Here is a 14,644-nt window from a genome sequence, read left to right as displayed (position 1 = left end):
AACTCCCAAAATCAATACCAACCTTCCTTTTATGGTCATAAACCTTGTGTTTAAATTTCATAGATTTCTATTTACTTATACAAGCGTTATGGTGCGAAAACCAAGAAAAATGCTTATTTGGGTCCCTTTTTGGCCCCTAATTCCTAAACTGTTGGGACCTAAACTCCCAAAATCAATACCAACCTTCCTTTTGTAGTCATTAACATTGTGTTTAAATTTCATTGATTTCTATTTACTTAAACTAAAGTTATTGTGCGAAAACCAAGAATAATGCTTATTTGGGCACTTTTTTGGCCCCTAATTCCTAAACTGTTGAAACCAAAACTCCCAAAATCAATCCCAACCGTTCTTTTGTGGTCATAAACCTTGTGTCAAAATTTCATAGATTTCTATTAACTTAAACTAAAGTTATAGTGCGAAAACCAAGAAAATGCTTATTTGGGCCCTTTTTGGCCCCTAATTCCTAAAATGTTGGGACCAAAACTCCCAAAATCAATGCCAACCTTCCTTTTGTGGTCATAAACCTTGTGTTAAAATTTCATAGATTTCCATTCACTTTTACTAAAGTTAGAGTGCGAAAACTAAAAGTATTCGGACGCAGGACGACGACGACGCCAACGTGATAGCAATATACGACGAAAAATTTTTCAAATTTTGCGGTCGTATAAAAATGTGTTTGTATCATTATTGGAGAATAACTTTATACTTGTAAGCTTAGTTTTTTGTATAACACTTAAAAGGAAACCTTTTTATCCTTTTTCATAAGTGGGGCGAGTTGGTTAACAAGAGTGGGGCGATTTTTTTAGAAAGTGGGGCAAGTTTGTGAAAAAGTGGGGCGATTTGTCATGGATTCTTTTCTACATACAGACAAAATTTCACTATGAAAATTTGTCATTCTCAGGACATTTTTCCATAGACGAGGACAATATTTCATAATACATAGTTATGAAATATTGTCTTGTGGTACAACATTTCATAGGACAATATTTTGATTTACACTTGCACATAAAACCGGTATCAGGATCGTTCGCCCTAATTACATGTTCGCCCTAGGTTCGTTCGCACTGAGTTTGTTCGCCCTGGGTTCGTTCGCCCTGGGTTCGTTCGCCCTATATTCATTCATGATATGTATATGTTACATTAATGAATGAAATATATATATATATATATAATAAAAACTATAACACAAATTCCCATATGTTTCGGCCATTACGGCCTTCTTCATTGGAATAAATTACAACATTCTATATATATATATATTGAAATTTATGTATATCTATTACAATGTAAAAGAAAATAACAGAATATTTGCCAAATTTATATTAATTAAATAAAATTCTTGGCTGCATTGTTACACTTTATTTTATAATTACTTTTAATTACTGTTGATTGCATTTTGATTGCTGATAAGGTATCATTTGAAATCTTTGATATCACTGATTGTTATTTGAATTGTCTTTGACATGTTTGATGGATTAATAATGAAAATAACATTTTTCTCAAATAAAATAGTCAGCTTGGATGGGTAAAAACACTGATGACAAGTGATCAATGTACAGCAGTGTGACTGTGTTTTTGGTATTTGTTTCACTAATAGTAATTCAAATAAGTGCTTTTAAATATTCGTTTAGGAAATAAAGGTGTGCGAAGTACAGTTCGGAATTGATCTTGTTATAACTGTTATTGAATATTTCCTAGTAACGTAATCATGGTAATAACATAGATACAAACTTACTTCTCAAGGCAATACCTTGAAGTCACAATATCTTGTAGTCCTGAAATATACAGAAACTTATAACCTAGTCCCAGTAGCAGCTAGCTATAAACAACATGATCATCGTAAATATTCGTCCAAATTGTAGACTGACCTCAACACATTCAATTATATACACACAACGCAACACTATACTATAAAAAAAAATCAGGGCGAACGGACTCAGGGCGAACGGACTCAGGGCGAACAGGTATTAGGGCAAACAGACACTAGGGCGAACCAGAATCAGGGCAGACGGACCCGGATTCCATAAAACCCCCATGGGCATTTTGAAAAGTTGGCAGGTATGATGTTACCTTTCCCATATCAGCATATTGTTTGGGTTTTGTTTTTAGTGTGTAATGTAACAGTGGAATATCAAAGTGCTAAAAGAGAGGATTTTTAAGAACTGGATTTTTTTTGTACCATTTTTAAAAATGCCATTGTTACCACAATAAGAATTGTCTGAATTACAGACAACACGGTATCTAGATCCTCAAGGTGTGTTCTTTGATTTGTGCTATTAAAATACCAGGTCTAAAGACATTTTTTTTTTCTTATTGCCAAAAATTATACTTTTTCAGATATTGTCTCATATGTATTGTTGGCCGTGTATTGTTTATTTAAAAAAAAAACCACAATACTGGTACGATACTGGAATACAAAATTTTAATACCAGTATTGCGATCACCAACTACAGGCGATCCTGGTGACGAACACTTATGGTCATTTACTGTATATAATATTTTCTATTTATATTACCTCTACCATGCTGATTTTTCTTAGATAGGTACACTAGAAAATAACCCAAAAAAAACGTTGTTTGCACGGCTTCTGTATAAGGGAGATAACTGTTGATTAATAAATAGTTGCCGGCAGCTGCAAGTCTAGTGGGGTTCATATCGATTAGAACCAAGAAAGAATAACATAATATGTTTCCTGAAAAATAAACATACATAACAACGTACCCTAAATTATAAATATATTTACTGTTAGCTGTTATTGTCTTATTCTTTGTTAGTTGTTATAGGACTATTATCTATTTTGTTATCTGTTATTGTGAGAATCTATTTGCTGTTAACTGTTATTGAAAATTCGAATGTTAGCATTTTGACAGCAAATCTTCCGTAGAAATTGAAGATAATTGAAAATTGTGATTTGAATGGATAATAGTCCCATTTGCACGCTTACCACATCTTCTTACAATGTATATCTATTGGGGTCTTTCTACTGGTAATATCGGGTGGCCCTGCAGTATTTGCAGAAGAATTTCAGTAAACATATTAAAATCAATTGGATCCAGGACCATTCCAGTATATATTATTATTATCCTTTGTAATAAATTCCGTTGTCTGTGAACATGTAGCATTTGGTACAAATTATAATTCACTTATTACTTGTACAATAACTTATAGTATGTATTTTGTTATAAAAAAAGCATTGGTACACCCTATAGATTTTTTTTATTCAATGACCACATAATAATCTTTATGCTGTACTATTACACCACTGTCCCTGATTAGGGGAGGATTGGACACCAACTAGCATGCTTAAGTTGACGCAGTCACATTCTGTATGTGCCTATTTCCAAGTCAGGAGTATTCTGGATCACATACGCAACTATATTTACTATAAAGTTTATTGGATTGAATTTTCAGACATTCATATTTTCCGGAAATAATCTGGACTTATCCGTATTTTCACTACCGTTTACTTTCTCTTCCTCACCTGTCTATTGCAAATGGATGCCACGACAAATCTGCTCCTGTGGATATTGTGACAAATCACCGTCAAGTACGTTTCAAATCGATTATAAACTGTTAAATATATATACCGTTAATTCCGTTAACTTGAATTCCACGTTTATTCAACAAATACGAACTGTAATTGTTTATTTCTATGAATTGACCTGAGAATTCTACTTTCGTTTTTGACTTGATATTATTACTGCATTGAACATTCATATATTTCTTTCGTACATATTGTAAATATTGTATTTTTATTTCTTTCAGTTTACCAAACAATACACGCTCTGTAAAAACTCCTGTGTCATTTCTGGTGGAATTATAATCTACAATCTTCAAACACAAGTTGTTATTCTTTATAATTTGCCGAGATTGCGATACAGTCCCATGGTTATACTAGCTGAGTCAGGCTCAGCATAGTAAATTGACGACAACCTGTCTTTACATATCCAGACAAGGAACGACAACCTAACAACGTTCATACCTTTACACTGACAGTGGACTACATAACTTGTGTGTACTAAGCAGCAACCCAACAACGTTGAGTCAACATGGATCCCAGTCATGTGGAACAACAAGAAGAGATACAGCCCCCAGAGGGAAATGTCCCAGATCTAGAACTATTACAAAATCCGTCTAATACCACACATTTAGATGAAAATCCCGAGACTAGGCGAGTACGGGATCTTACCGAAAAAGGTAAAGGAGCCTACACAGAAAAACGTAACAAGTTCTGTGAGGAACTAGAGGCCCTTTGGTCAGATATAACAACCCAGTTATTGGAAATCACCACACCTCCCAATGAACTTCAGCAAGTCTTAACAATTCAGGACAATCTTGTAAAAGCCTGTACAAACTATCGTAGGCTCACAGACGAATATCTGGACTTCCTAAAAAGGACCAGAACGTTGGACAGTCAAAAAGACATAGACGCATGTAACCTCACATTGGATCTTCGTCTGTCCAAAGTGGAACTGGCCATGGAATCTCTACACGAGCATCGCCTTGCCCTTACTAAGGCTAAATCAACTAAAACAAGGACCTCAGGCTCAAAGGGTAAGAAAACCTCACACAGCGGTAGCTCTAACGTGTCAGGCATGTCAAGTCTAGCACGGAGGAAGCGTGCCAAAGCAGAGGCCGCTAAATCAAAAATAGCCTTTGTTGAACAACATTCACTTATCCTACAACAAGAGGCAATGTTAGAGGAACAAGCCCTGTTCAGACAATCTGAAATGGAACAGGAAGCGGCACGCAAAAAGTCTGAGATGGACCAGGAAGCTGCACGCAAAAGAGCTATATTTGAACAAGAAGCAGCACACAAAAAGTCTGAGATGGACCAGGAAGCTGCACGCAAAAGAGCTATAATTGAACAGGAAGCCACACTTAAAAAGGCCGAAATGGAACAAGAAGCCGCACGTTCAAATGCTAAAATGGAACATGAGGCAGAACAAGAGGCCATACGCAGAAAAGCACAAATCAAACAAGAGGCTGCACGTGTAAGCCGTGAAAAGGTCGAGCTGAAGGCCAAGTTAAACCTTCTAGAAGCACGCAGAGAGGCTGCAGCCGCAGAAGCCGAGGCTCGTATTCTGGAATACGATGACAGTCAAGCGTTTAGCGATCTCCCTGACGAAAAGGAAGACCCGCTCCAGCGTGTGCAAGATTTTGTCAACAAACTTCCTGTATCAACAGCTGTAAAGGAAGTAACAGCACCTCAAAAGAAAAAGCAATTTCCTGTTAAAATTGAGCTGAGCCACGAAGCACCAGCGTTCGTGCCGTCCGCGGCACTGAACTTGCTGTCACAGACATCTGCTGTCTTACCTTCCGATACTAAGTCACCGGAAGTTACCTTTATCCCAGATCTGGGATTAGTAACCGGCATACAAAAATTAGGTCTTTCAGATGAGAGCCCTACTGAACATCAAAAACAGGGTGTTAAAGAAGCGATCCCTGTCTTACGCATAAAACAAGACTTTATAGAAGAGATCCCTGTTTCACACCAAAAACAAGGCATAGTAGAAGAGATCCCTGTTGCACACCAGCAACAAATCAACTTTACATCAGAGATAACTAGATTCCTTTTACGCAAGGACTTGCTTTTCTCCCGATTAACAAGCTTTAACGATCGGGCAGAGTCATTTCATACTTGGAAAGCAAGCTTCAAGAACGTGACTGATGAGTTACAAGTCTCTGACTCAGAACAGATCGATTTACTGATCAAGTGGCTCGGTCCAGAGTCTGCTAAACACGCCATTAGCATAAGAGCGTCGAACGCTAATAATCCTACCATAGGTATACAGAGATTATGGAAGAGGCTTGACGAGCGGTATGGTGCTCCAGAAATGTTGGAAGCCTCTCTCAAGAGTAAACTTGAAAAATTCCCTACCTTAACAAATAAGGACAACGCACGTCTCTACGAACTGTCTGACATTCTATCAGAAATAGAATATCACAAGGAAAATCCCAAGCTGGGATGTTTGCTAGCATATTTTGACTCCTCGTCCGGGATAAATCCTATTGTTGAAAAATTACCGTACGGACTCCAAGAAAAGTGGACCACAAGGGCTACAAGATACAAGGCTAAATATGACGTTGCCTTTCCACCTTTCACAGAATTCTCTGCCTACATCAGGGAAATCAGCAAAACAAAGAACGATCCTGGGTTCATCTTTGGGTCAAAAGCCACACCAAATACAAAAGGTGCTGCGCCAAGGTCTACGCCTTACCCTAGGACTAAAGTTGGTGCTCATAAAACAGCAGTTGAGCAGCAATCTAGAGACGCCAGCAAACAAGGTCTTTGTATTCTGCACAATACAAAGCATTCCTTAAATGAATGTCGAGCGTTCCGAGCCAAGTCAATAGAGGAGCGCAAAGGTCTTTTGAAAGAAAACAATGTATGTTACAAGTGTTGTGATTCTACCACACATAGAAGCCGGGATTGCAATGCAAGCATAAGTTGTAAAGAATGTGGAAGTAAACAACACACTACCGCACTTCACATCACTAGACCACAGCAACCTACAAGTTCGCAGTCTAGCTCGCCTAAGCAAGCCTACGGCGGGGAGCCTATAGAATCGGCTGAAACTAAGGCAACCTCAGTTAACTCTACCTGTACTGAGGTCTGCAAAGATACATATAGTGGGAAATCTTGTGCTAAAATACTTCCTGTGAATGTTTATCACAAAGATAACCAGTACAAAGTTATTCGCATGTACGCCATCATTGATGACCAAAGCAACCGGTCACTAGCATCGCCCGAATTCTTCAATCTTTTCGACGTCAAAGATAAACCGGAAAACTATACTTTATCAACATGCTCCGGCAAAGTAGTCACTTCCGGCAAAAGAGGAAGAGGTTTCGTCATGGAATCAATCAATGGTAATGACAAGTTTGACCTTCCTGTACTGATTGAATGTGATCATATTCCCAATAATAGGGACGAAATACCTACTCCTGAAGTAACAATGCATCACCCTCATTTAAAAGAACTTAGAGGTAGCATTCCACCAATAGAGGAAAATTGCCAAATTCTTCTCTTAATTGGCAGAGACCTTATAGAGGCACACCATGTCCTCGATCAGCGCATAGGACCACCCAGAACTCCATATGCACAACAATTGAAACTTGGTTGGGTAGTGATAGGAGAAACCTGCATTAACAAGCAGCATGTTCCTCTTGAGTTAAATGTCAAAATAACCAACATTTTGCCTACAGGACAACCTTCAACCTTTCAACCATGCACAAGCAAGTTTGACATCCGGGAAAACTACACAGACCCTGTAACGAAAGACCTACAATCGCCACTCTTTGAAAAAACAAGAGACGATGACAAGCCTGGACAGTCATATGAGGACAAAATGTTCATGAAGCAGATGGACAACGAATTTGTAAGAGACTCGGAAGGAAGTTGGGTAGCACCGTTGCCGTTCCGAGTGCCAAGACAGCCATTGCCAAGCAACAGACAACAAGCTCTTCATCGTGCTAATATGTTAGACATCAGTTTGAATAGAAACCCAGTTAAGCGGGAACACTTTCTTACTTTTATGAGTAAGATCCTGGACAATAATCATGCAGAGCTCGCTCCACCATTGCACGAACATGAGGAGTGCTGGTATTTGCCATTGTTTGGTGTTTATCATCCGAAGGAACCCGATCAGATAAGAGGTGTGTTTGATTCTTCCGCCAAATGTAACGGAGTTTCACTTAACAGCGTCCTGCTTACAGGTCCAGACTTGACCAACGATCTCTTGGGAGTACTGCTGCGTTTCAGGAAAGAAATGATCGCAGTAACTGCAGACGTTCAACACATGTTTCACTGCTTCGTTGTCAGAAATGACCACCGTAATTACCTGAGATTTTTATGGCATAAAGACAATGACCTACAGGAGAACCTTGTCGAATACCGCATGAGAGTTCATGTTTTCGGTAATAGTCCGTCACCTGCTGTTGCTACGCTTGGACTCCGAAAAGCAGCTCAAGCATCAGAACAAGAGTTTGGCAGTCACGTGACTAGCTTTGTTACAAGAGACTTCTATGTCGACGACGGTCTTACGTCATGTCCCACTAAAGAGGAAGCTGTTACGCTCATGAAGGACACACAGCAAGCATTAGCAAGATATGGAAACTTACGCCTTCACAAGTTTGCCTCTAATTGTGCGGAAGTTATGTCTGCATTTCATGCCAGTGATTTGGCTTCAAATCTTAAAGATCTAGACTTAGAATGCGATAGCAAACCCCTACAACGTAGTCTTGGTCTCAGCTGGGACGTAAACACTGATAACTTTTTATTTCAATTATCATCAGAAAACAAACCGATCACTCGGAGAGGAATTTTATCAACGATAAACAGTCTCTACGATCCTCTGGGATTTTTGGCTCCGGTGATTATACAAGGGAAACTCCTATTGAGGAAAATAGTATCAGAAACCGTCGATTGGGACCAACCTCTCACTGATGAGACAGCAGATGAGTGGAAATCTTGGAGAGATACTCTAATTGCTATCGAAACATTGCGCATTCCACGTACCTACGTGCCGTATCTGAGCAAAACCGCCACAAAGGAGTTACATGTCTTCTCTGATGCATCAGAAAAAGCCATAGCAGCTGTTGCATATCTACGCACGACCGACAGTAGTGGTGAACCAAACATAGGATTCATTCTTGGGAAAGCTAAAGTTGCACCAACAAGTGGTCATACTATTCCACGCCTTGAACTATCTGCTGCAGTATTAGCAGTCGAGATAACACAGACCATCATGGATAATTTAGATTTACATATAGACACCGTAAAATTCTACACAGACAGTAAAGTAGTCCTAGGCTACATAAGTAACGAGACAAGAAGGTTCTTCATCTATGTCGCCAATCGAGTGGAGAAAATAAGAAAATTTAGCTCTCCAAGTCAATGGAATTATGTACCAACTCACCGTAATCCCGCAGACTCGGGAACAAGGTCCGTACAAGCCCATGAAATTCACAGCAGCGAATGGTTATTAGGACCAAAACAACTTCTTTCCTCAGAACAGAAGAATTCTGAGGATATATACCAGCTAATAGATCCAGAAGAAGATGGAGAAATCCGTGCAACTGTTAATGTTGCAAAAACATTTTCCACACCTGAGCATAAAGGTATCGGAACTGATAGATTCAATCGATTCTCCAACTGGACATCACTTGTGCGAGCGATAGCCTTTTTGGAACGTTTCTCTCGTTTACACGGGTCAAAACAGGCATCATCAGTGACTTCTGTGGATAGTTTTTCAAATGCCGAAAATTTCATCTTAATATCTGCACAACAGGAAGTTTATGGAGATGAAATAGATTGTATAAAACGTCAGGAACAAATTAATAAGCGGAGCCCGATAGCTAACCTCAATCCGTTTTTGGATGAACGAGGACTATTACGAGTTGGAGGCCGTATTGTAAAATCGGACTTGAACCTCCGTGAAAAGAAACCATTGATCGTCCCTGGACGCAATCATGTAGCAACATTATTAGTTCGACACTACCACAACAAGATAAAACATCAAGGTCGCCATTTCACAGATGGAGCGATTCGATCCGCAGGATTTTGGATCGTAGGAGCAAAACGCTTAATCTCATCTATTATTCACAAATGTGTGACATGCCGCAAACTCAGAGGAAAAACTGAGTATCAAATCATGTCTGATTTGCCAGAGGACCGTCTTGAACCTTCACCTCCGTTTACTAACGTTGGAATAGACACCTTTGGACCCTGGACAATTGTTTCACGTAAAACACGTGGTGGATACGCCAACTCCAAACGTTGGGCAATTTTATTCACATGCTTAGTGACAAGAGCTATTCACATCGAATTAATCGAGGAAATGAGTTCTTCGGCCTTCATAAACGCCGTCAGGAGATTCGCCGCTATAAGAGGCCAAGTAAAGATTTTCCGATCTGACCGTGGAACAAACTTTATTGGAGCAATCGACGATTTAAAGATTGATTCAATCAACGTTGAAGATGGACCCTTCAAGAACTTTCTGTACAATTCTGGTACAACTTGGATCTTCAATGCGCCGCATTCGTCCCACATGGGTGGAGCCTGGGAAAGAATGATTGGTATCACCAGAAGAATTCTTGATTCTATGCTTCTAAATGCAGCCGGAAGAAGCCTTACGCATGACGTGCTTAACACACTAATGGCAGAAGTTTCAGCAATAGTGAACTCTAGACCTCTGGTACCGGTATCAACAGATCCAGAGAATCCGTTAATATTAACTCCGGCTATGTTATTGACACAGAAAACTGACTACGTTTTCACTTCAGACCATCTTGGGGAATTCGACAAACGAGATCTCTGTCTTGCCGAATGGAGACGAGTACAGGCTCTGGCCAGTGTTTTCTGGTCCCGTTGGAGGAAGGAATACCTGCCGTTACTACAACAACGACGAAAATGGACCGAAGATCGCCGTGATCTCATCGAAGGAGACGTCATTCTTCTTAAGGACAAAAACATTTGCCGTACCCAATGGCCCGTTGGAATTATAGTGAACTCATTTAAAAGTTCAGACGAACATGTCCGAAAAGCAGAAGTGCGAGTTATCGTTAATGGAAAAGCCACAACCTACACACGCCCTATCGTGGACATGATTCTTCTCATAGAGAACACTCCTGTGTAAATATATGTATATATCTCTGGATTTATATAGTGACATTCATATGTGTTATATCTTATGGAATAATAGTGATATCAGGTAGATTTCAGACGGGGAGTATTCTGGATCACATACGCAACTATATTTACTATAAAGTTTATTGGATTGAATTTTCAGACATTCATATTTTCCGGAAATAATCTGGACTTATCCGTATTTTCACTACCGTTTACTTTCTCTTCCTCACCTGTCTATTGCAAATGGATGCCACGACAAATCTGCTCCTGTGGATATTGTGACAAATCACCGTCAAGTACGTTTCAAATCGATTATAAACTGTTAAATATATATACCGTTAATTCCGTTAACTTGAATTCCACGTTTATTCAACAAATACGAACTGTAATTGTTTATTTCTATGAATTGACCTGAGAATTCTACTTTCGTTTTTGACTTGATATTATTACTGCATTGAACATTCATATATTTCTTTCGTACATATTGTAAATATTGTATTTTTATTTCTTTCAGTTTACCAAACAATACACGCTCTGTAAAAACTCCTGTGTCATTTCTGGTGGAATTATAATCTACAATCTTCAAACACAAGTTGTTATTCTTTATAATTTGCCGAGATTGCGATACAGTCCCATGGTTATACTAGCTGAGTCAGGCTCAGCATAAGGAGCCTGGATTCAGTGATTGTAGTTTGTTACTGTGTTACTAAGTTTCTCGTTCACTATTTTGTGGATAAATTAGGCAGTTAGTTTTCTCCTTTGAATTGTTTTACATTACTAAGTGGTATGGGTTTGAATTATGGCTTTGGGAATTATACAACATCTTTTTCTTTTAGCATTTATATTATAAGTGCTACTCCCTCTCTTTTCATTTAAATGAAAGAGAACCCTGACCACCATATTTTTAAAAGCTTTTTAACTGCTTCACATGGCGAAAATTGAAGCTCAGAAACCATTGATGCAAATAAAGATGTGTCTTCAGTTTAATTTTTCGACAAATACCCTTTTAAAAATCCTACAGCTTCTACAAAGCTGTATCCAAATTTTTCATATTCTATAATTTCACATAAGATGCATGATTGGTGTTTCACTTGGTGTCATCCAAATTTTCACTAGGTCCAATTTCTATTTTACTATCAGAATTGTCACTTGAGTCTATTTCTATTATCAGAATAACCATAACTGGCATGCGTGTGTCAGTTACATGTCCTGTCTCCACTGATCTGGGTATTTTTGTATTTTATAAGTAGGTTTTATCATGAGGTCATTAAATAAAAAAAATATATTGTGCATCAATGTTTTTTTTATTACTTGTAAAGTACAAATGTATATGTATTGCTTTTCAGAAATAAAAAATCTAAAAATCAAATTGATAATAAAGTGTCACTGGCTGCACTACTTTCAAAAATTAAATAAAAAAAACTAAATCATTAAAAATTTATCCCTCAAATGCCTTAGATTAAAAATATCCGTATATCAAGAACAGAAACTAGTAATTTCGTTCAGAAAATTCAACATCCATACTATAACTTATTGTACAAGTTACGGGGAAAAAAATCTACCAAGGCAGAACTGCCTCAGCGGCCGAAACGTCTTGTTTACACAAATTACAATTTTCTAGGTCCATACCACAAGTTATATACTAAGATCTACGAGTCATCTACTGGATTGGTCCTGGACAGATTTATTTTCATATTTCATATTTTATTTACTGTTATCTGTTATTGTCCCTTTTCAATTCCTTGTTATCTGTTTTTCACCAAATCAATTCACTGTTTTGCTGTTATGGGGACCCCCCTTGCCCCCCTCTATAATGACTGTAGTAACGAAATCACACACCAGTTATGTTGCCGGACAATATGGAGCTATAGATATTAAAGAAAATAGCAAACAGTTTTGGAATTACATACTGTGACTCTATCCAGGGGGGCTGGGAGGGGGGGCGGCCCCCTTTCGTGGGAAAATTTTGGTTGATTATATAGGGAATCACTGAAGCGTGATTGGAGAAGCCCCCCTTAGGTCAGTCAGTGGGCTCCAAAGTTCTGGATCCGCCATTGAGAGCCATAAAGAGCACGTGTCATTCATATATAGGTCTATATATATGCTTCTTAAACAATGGGAACTCAATTTACAAGGCCGCCGCAACTACCCTTGAGGCAAGTGAGGCAATGCCTCACTAAAATTTCGACACCAATTAATTTTTTTATACATATATATAAATATAATAGTAATTTTTTGTTCTGTCTCAACCTTAATTTCTATAACTTGTCATCATTTCTTTTAAACTATTCTTCTTGGATATAACTTAACATCTAATATTCTTAACGGGTGATGTTTCTCGATTACATTAACCTAGTAACGATAATCATCATGGATCTTTAGTTAAAAACAGGCTCTTGCAGAAAAAGGAAAAGCGACAAGTGAAGGTAAAGAAGGAATAATTCTAGTAAACTAGTTTTTTGTGAACAGTCTGAGTATTGCATATAACTTCATTGGAACAATCCAAAAACGATAAGTAGACTGACAAATCAAGTACTGGTCTTCGGAAGGGGTCAGTCCTGTCTGCGTATTTATTTCTCCGTTTCACCAACTTTTGACAAATCAAGTACTGGGCATCGCAAGGGGGCAGTCCTGTCTGCGTATTCATTTTACGAACTTTAATCTTTCTCTTTACAGATAAAATAAATATAAATAATATGAAACATGAATGCATGGAATAGTTTTTATCCATGTTTCTTTAACCTTAAAAATTGAAAGAATATCCCATATTCCAATTTGATATTATTGAGGAATGGTAAAACCATTAAGATCCTTGAACACAGGATTTTGTCTTTACTTATTCGGGACTACGGAATATCGTTTCTTTATATTCGGGGTTTCGGAATCGGACACCCCCAACCCCTAAATTTATAGATTCTGGAACTAAAATACCACCAACTATTTCCAGAAATAATTTGAAATTACGGAACTACATGTAAATGTCAAAAACTTCATTCCAATTCCCCTGTACCCATATCATAATTTTTTATATACTCTATAGATAGAATCATATACATATACATTTATCTTATATCATTCTATCCCTAGTTTTTCTACTCTTTGTCAGCATAAAAGCGAGTTTAATATTTTGTAACTGCGACTGTATGATATGGTGCTTACAGGAAAGCTGAATTCCCTTTTGCAAACAAAACTGTTACTACCGATGCTGCTACCGAATTGCTGATGAAGAAGGAATTGGAAGAAGACATTGATCATTGTGTTGATGATAATGTGCTACCTTTAGAAACACAGATTGCCCTGAAACGACTGAAAACTTGGAAAAGAGCATGCATGAGTGGCGAGAGATTGTGCGGTCTTGCCATGCTCCATGTTCATCGCGATAAGGATATCAGCAGACCAAATTATGATTCTGAAACGATTTGACTGAACCGGCCATAGAAAAATTTGGCAAACTCTACTGAATCGATGTTTGTTCTATGTTCTGGCAGCAGACTCACATCAGTGATATTTTGGATGATTATCTTACATACAAATTTAAATGAAGTTGTTAAAAATTTGGTGTTAGTAAAAGTCTTCAAATGTGAATAATTTATATAAAAAGTGTCCAAATTCAAAACATTATCAAACTCTCTAAAAATGCCTAGAATGCAGAATTTTGCACCATTCATTTCACACCCTCCAAAAAAAAATTTCGCTTCGCTTCGCTCGGCTCAATTCTTTTGCCTCACTGAAATAAGATGCCTAGTTACGGCCTTGATTTAAGGGCAATTGTTACTTTAAACAGTCCACTTACCACAACGGACATTTTGACATGTTTGTAGATTTTGTCTTGCTGATCATTTTTGCCGGTTTATATAATAGCTTTCGCTTATAGTTTTCAAGTCAATTAGCAAAATAACTCATGAAAGATTCGGAAAGTGATTAATAGCGAAAACTTGAATAGCGAGTCGACTAACGATTTCGCCGGAAAATTCATCTTATCTTGCTGGTATTTTTTGCTATTAAAAGTTT

The 14,644-nt window shown here is 37.9% G+C and overlaps 2 protein-coding genes across 4 annotated transcripts in view; one reads left to right on the top strand and one right to left on the bottom strand.

Moving 5' to 3' along the window:
- LOC139486144 (pleiotropic regulator 1-like) overlaps positions 1 to 2,648 on the bottom strand; it is a 44,742-nt gene extending 42,094 nt beyond the window's left edge. For both annotated transcript variants that reach the window (XM_071270875.1, XM_071270876.1), the window contains exon 1: positions 2,516 to 2,648. In XM_071270875.1, the coding sequence (XP_071126976.1) occupies positions 2,516 to 2,524 (9 nt within the window). In that variant the 5' untranslated portion in view covers positions 2,525 to 2,648. The remainder of the gene's footprint in view (positions 1 to 2,515) is intronic.
- A 706-nt stretch (positions 2,649 to 3,354) lies between these two features.
- On the top strand, positions 3,355 to 11,295 carry LOC139486127 (uncharacterized). Of its 2 annotated transcripts, XR_011655482.1 has the most exons (3): positions 3,355 to 3,547; positions 3,766 to 10,929; positions 11,148 to 11,295. XR_011655482.1 is itself a non-coding variant. In XM_071270843.1 (2 exons), the coding sequence occupies exon 2, from the start codon at positions 4,050 to 4,052 to the stop codon at positions 10,638 to 10,640; it is 6,591 nt and encodes a 2,196-aa protein (XP_071126944.1). In that variant the 5' UTR covers positions 3,355 to 3,547; positions 3,766 to 4,049; the 3' UTR covers positions 10,641 to 11,128. The 2 variants fall into 2 exon arrangements, 1 of the variants encoding a protein (XP_071126944.1); XM_071270843.1 differs by lacking the exon at positions 11,148 to 11,295 and having other exon boundaries at positions 3,766 to 11,128.
- The last annotated feature ends 3,349 nt before the right edge of the window (positions 11,296 to 14,644 follow it).

Source organism: Mytilus edulis, chromosome 8, assembly GCF_963676685.1.
Source record: "Mytilus edulis chromosome 8, xbMytEdul2.2, whole genome shotgun sequence".
NCBI lineage: Eukaryota > Metazoa > Mollusca > Bivalvia > Mytilida > Mytilidae > Mytilus > Mytilus edulis.
The sequence above is the reverse complement of the archived record's forward strand: the minus strand, read 5'-3'. Positions and strand labels throughout refer to the sequence as shown.

Coding starts and splice junctions, on each gene's coding strand:
- LOC139486127 (XM_071270843.1), top strand. CDS start 4,050: ATGGATCCCAGTCATGTGGAACAACAAGAAGAGATACAGCCCCCAGAG.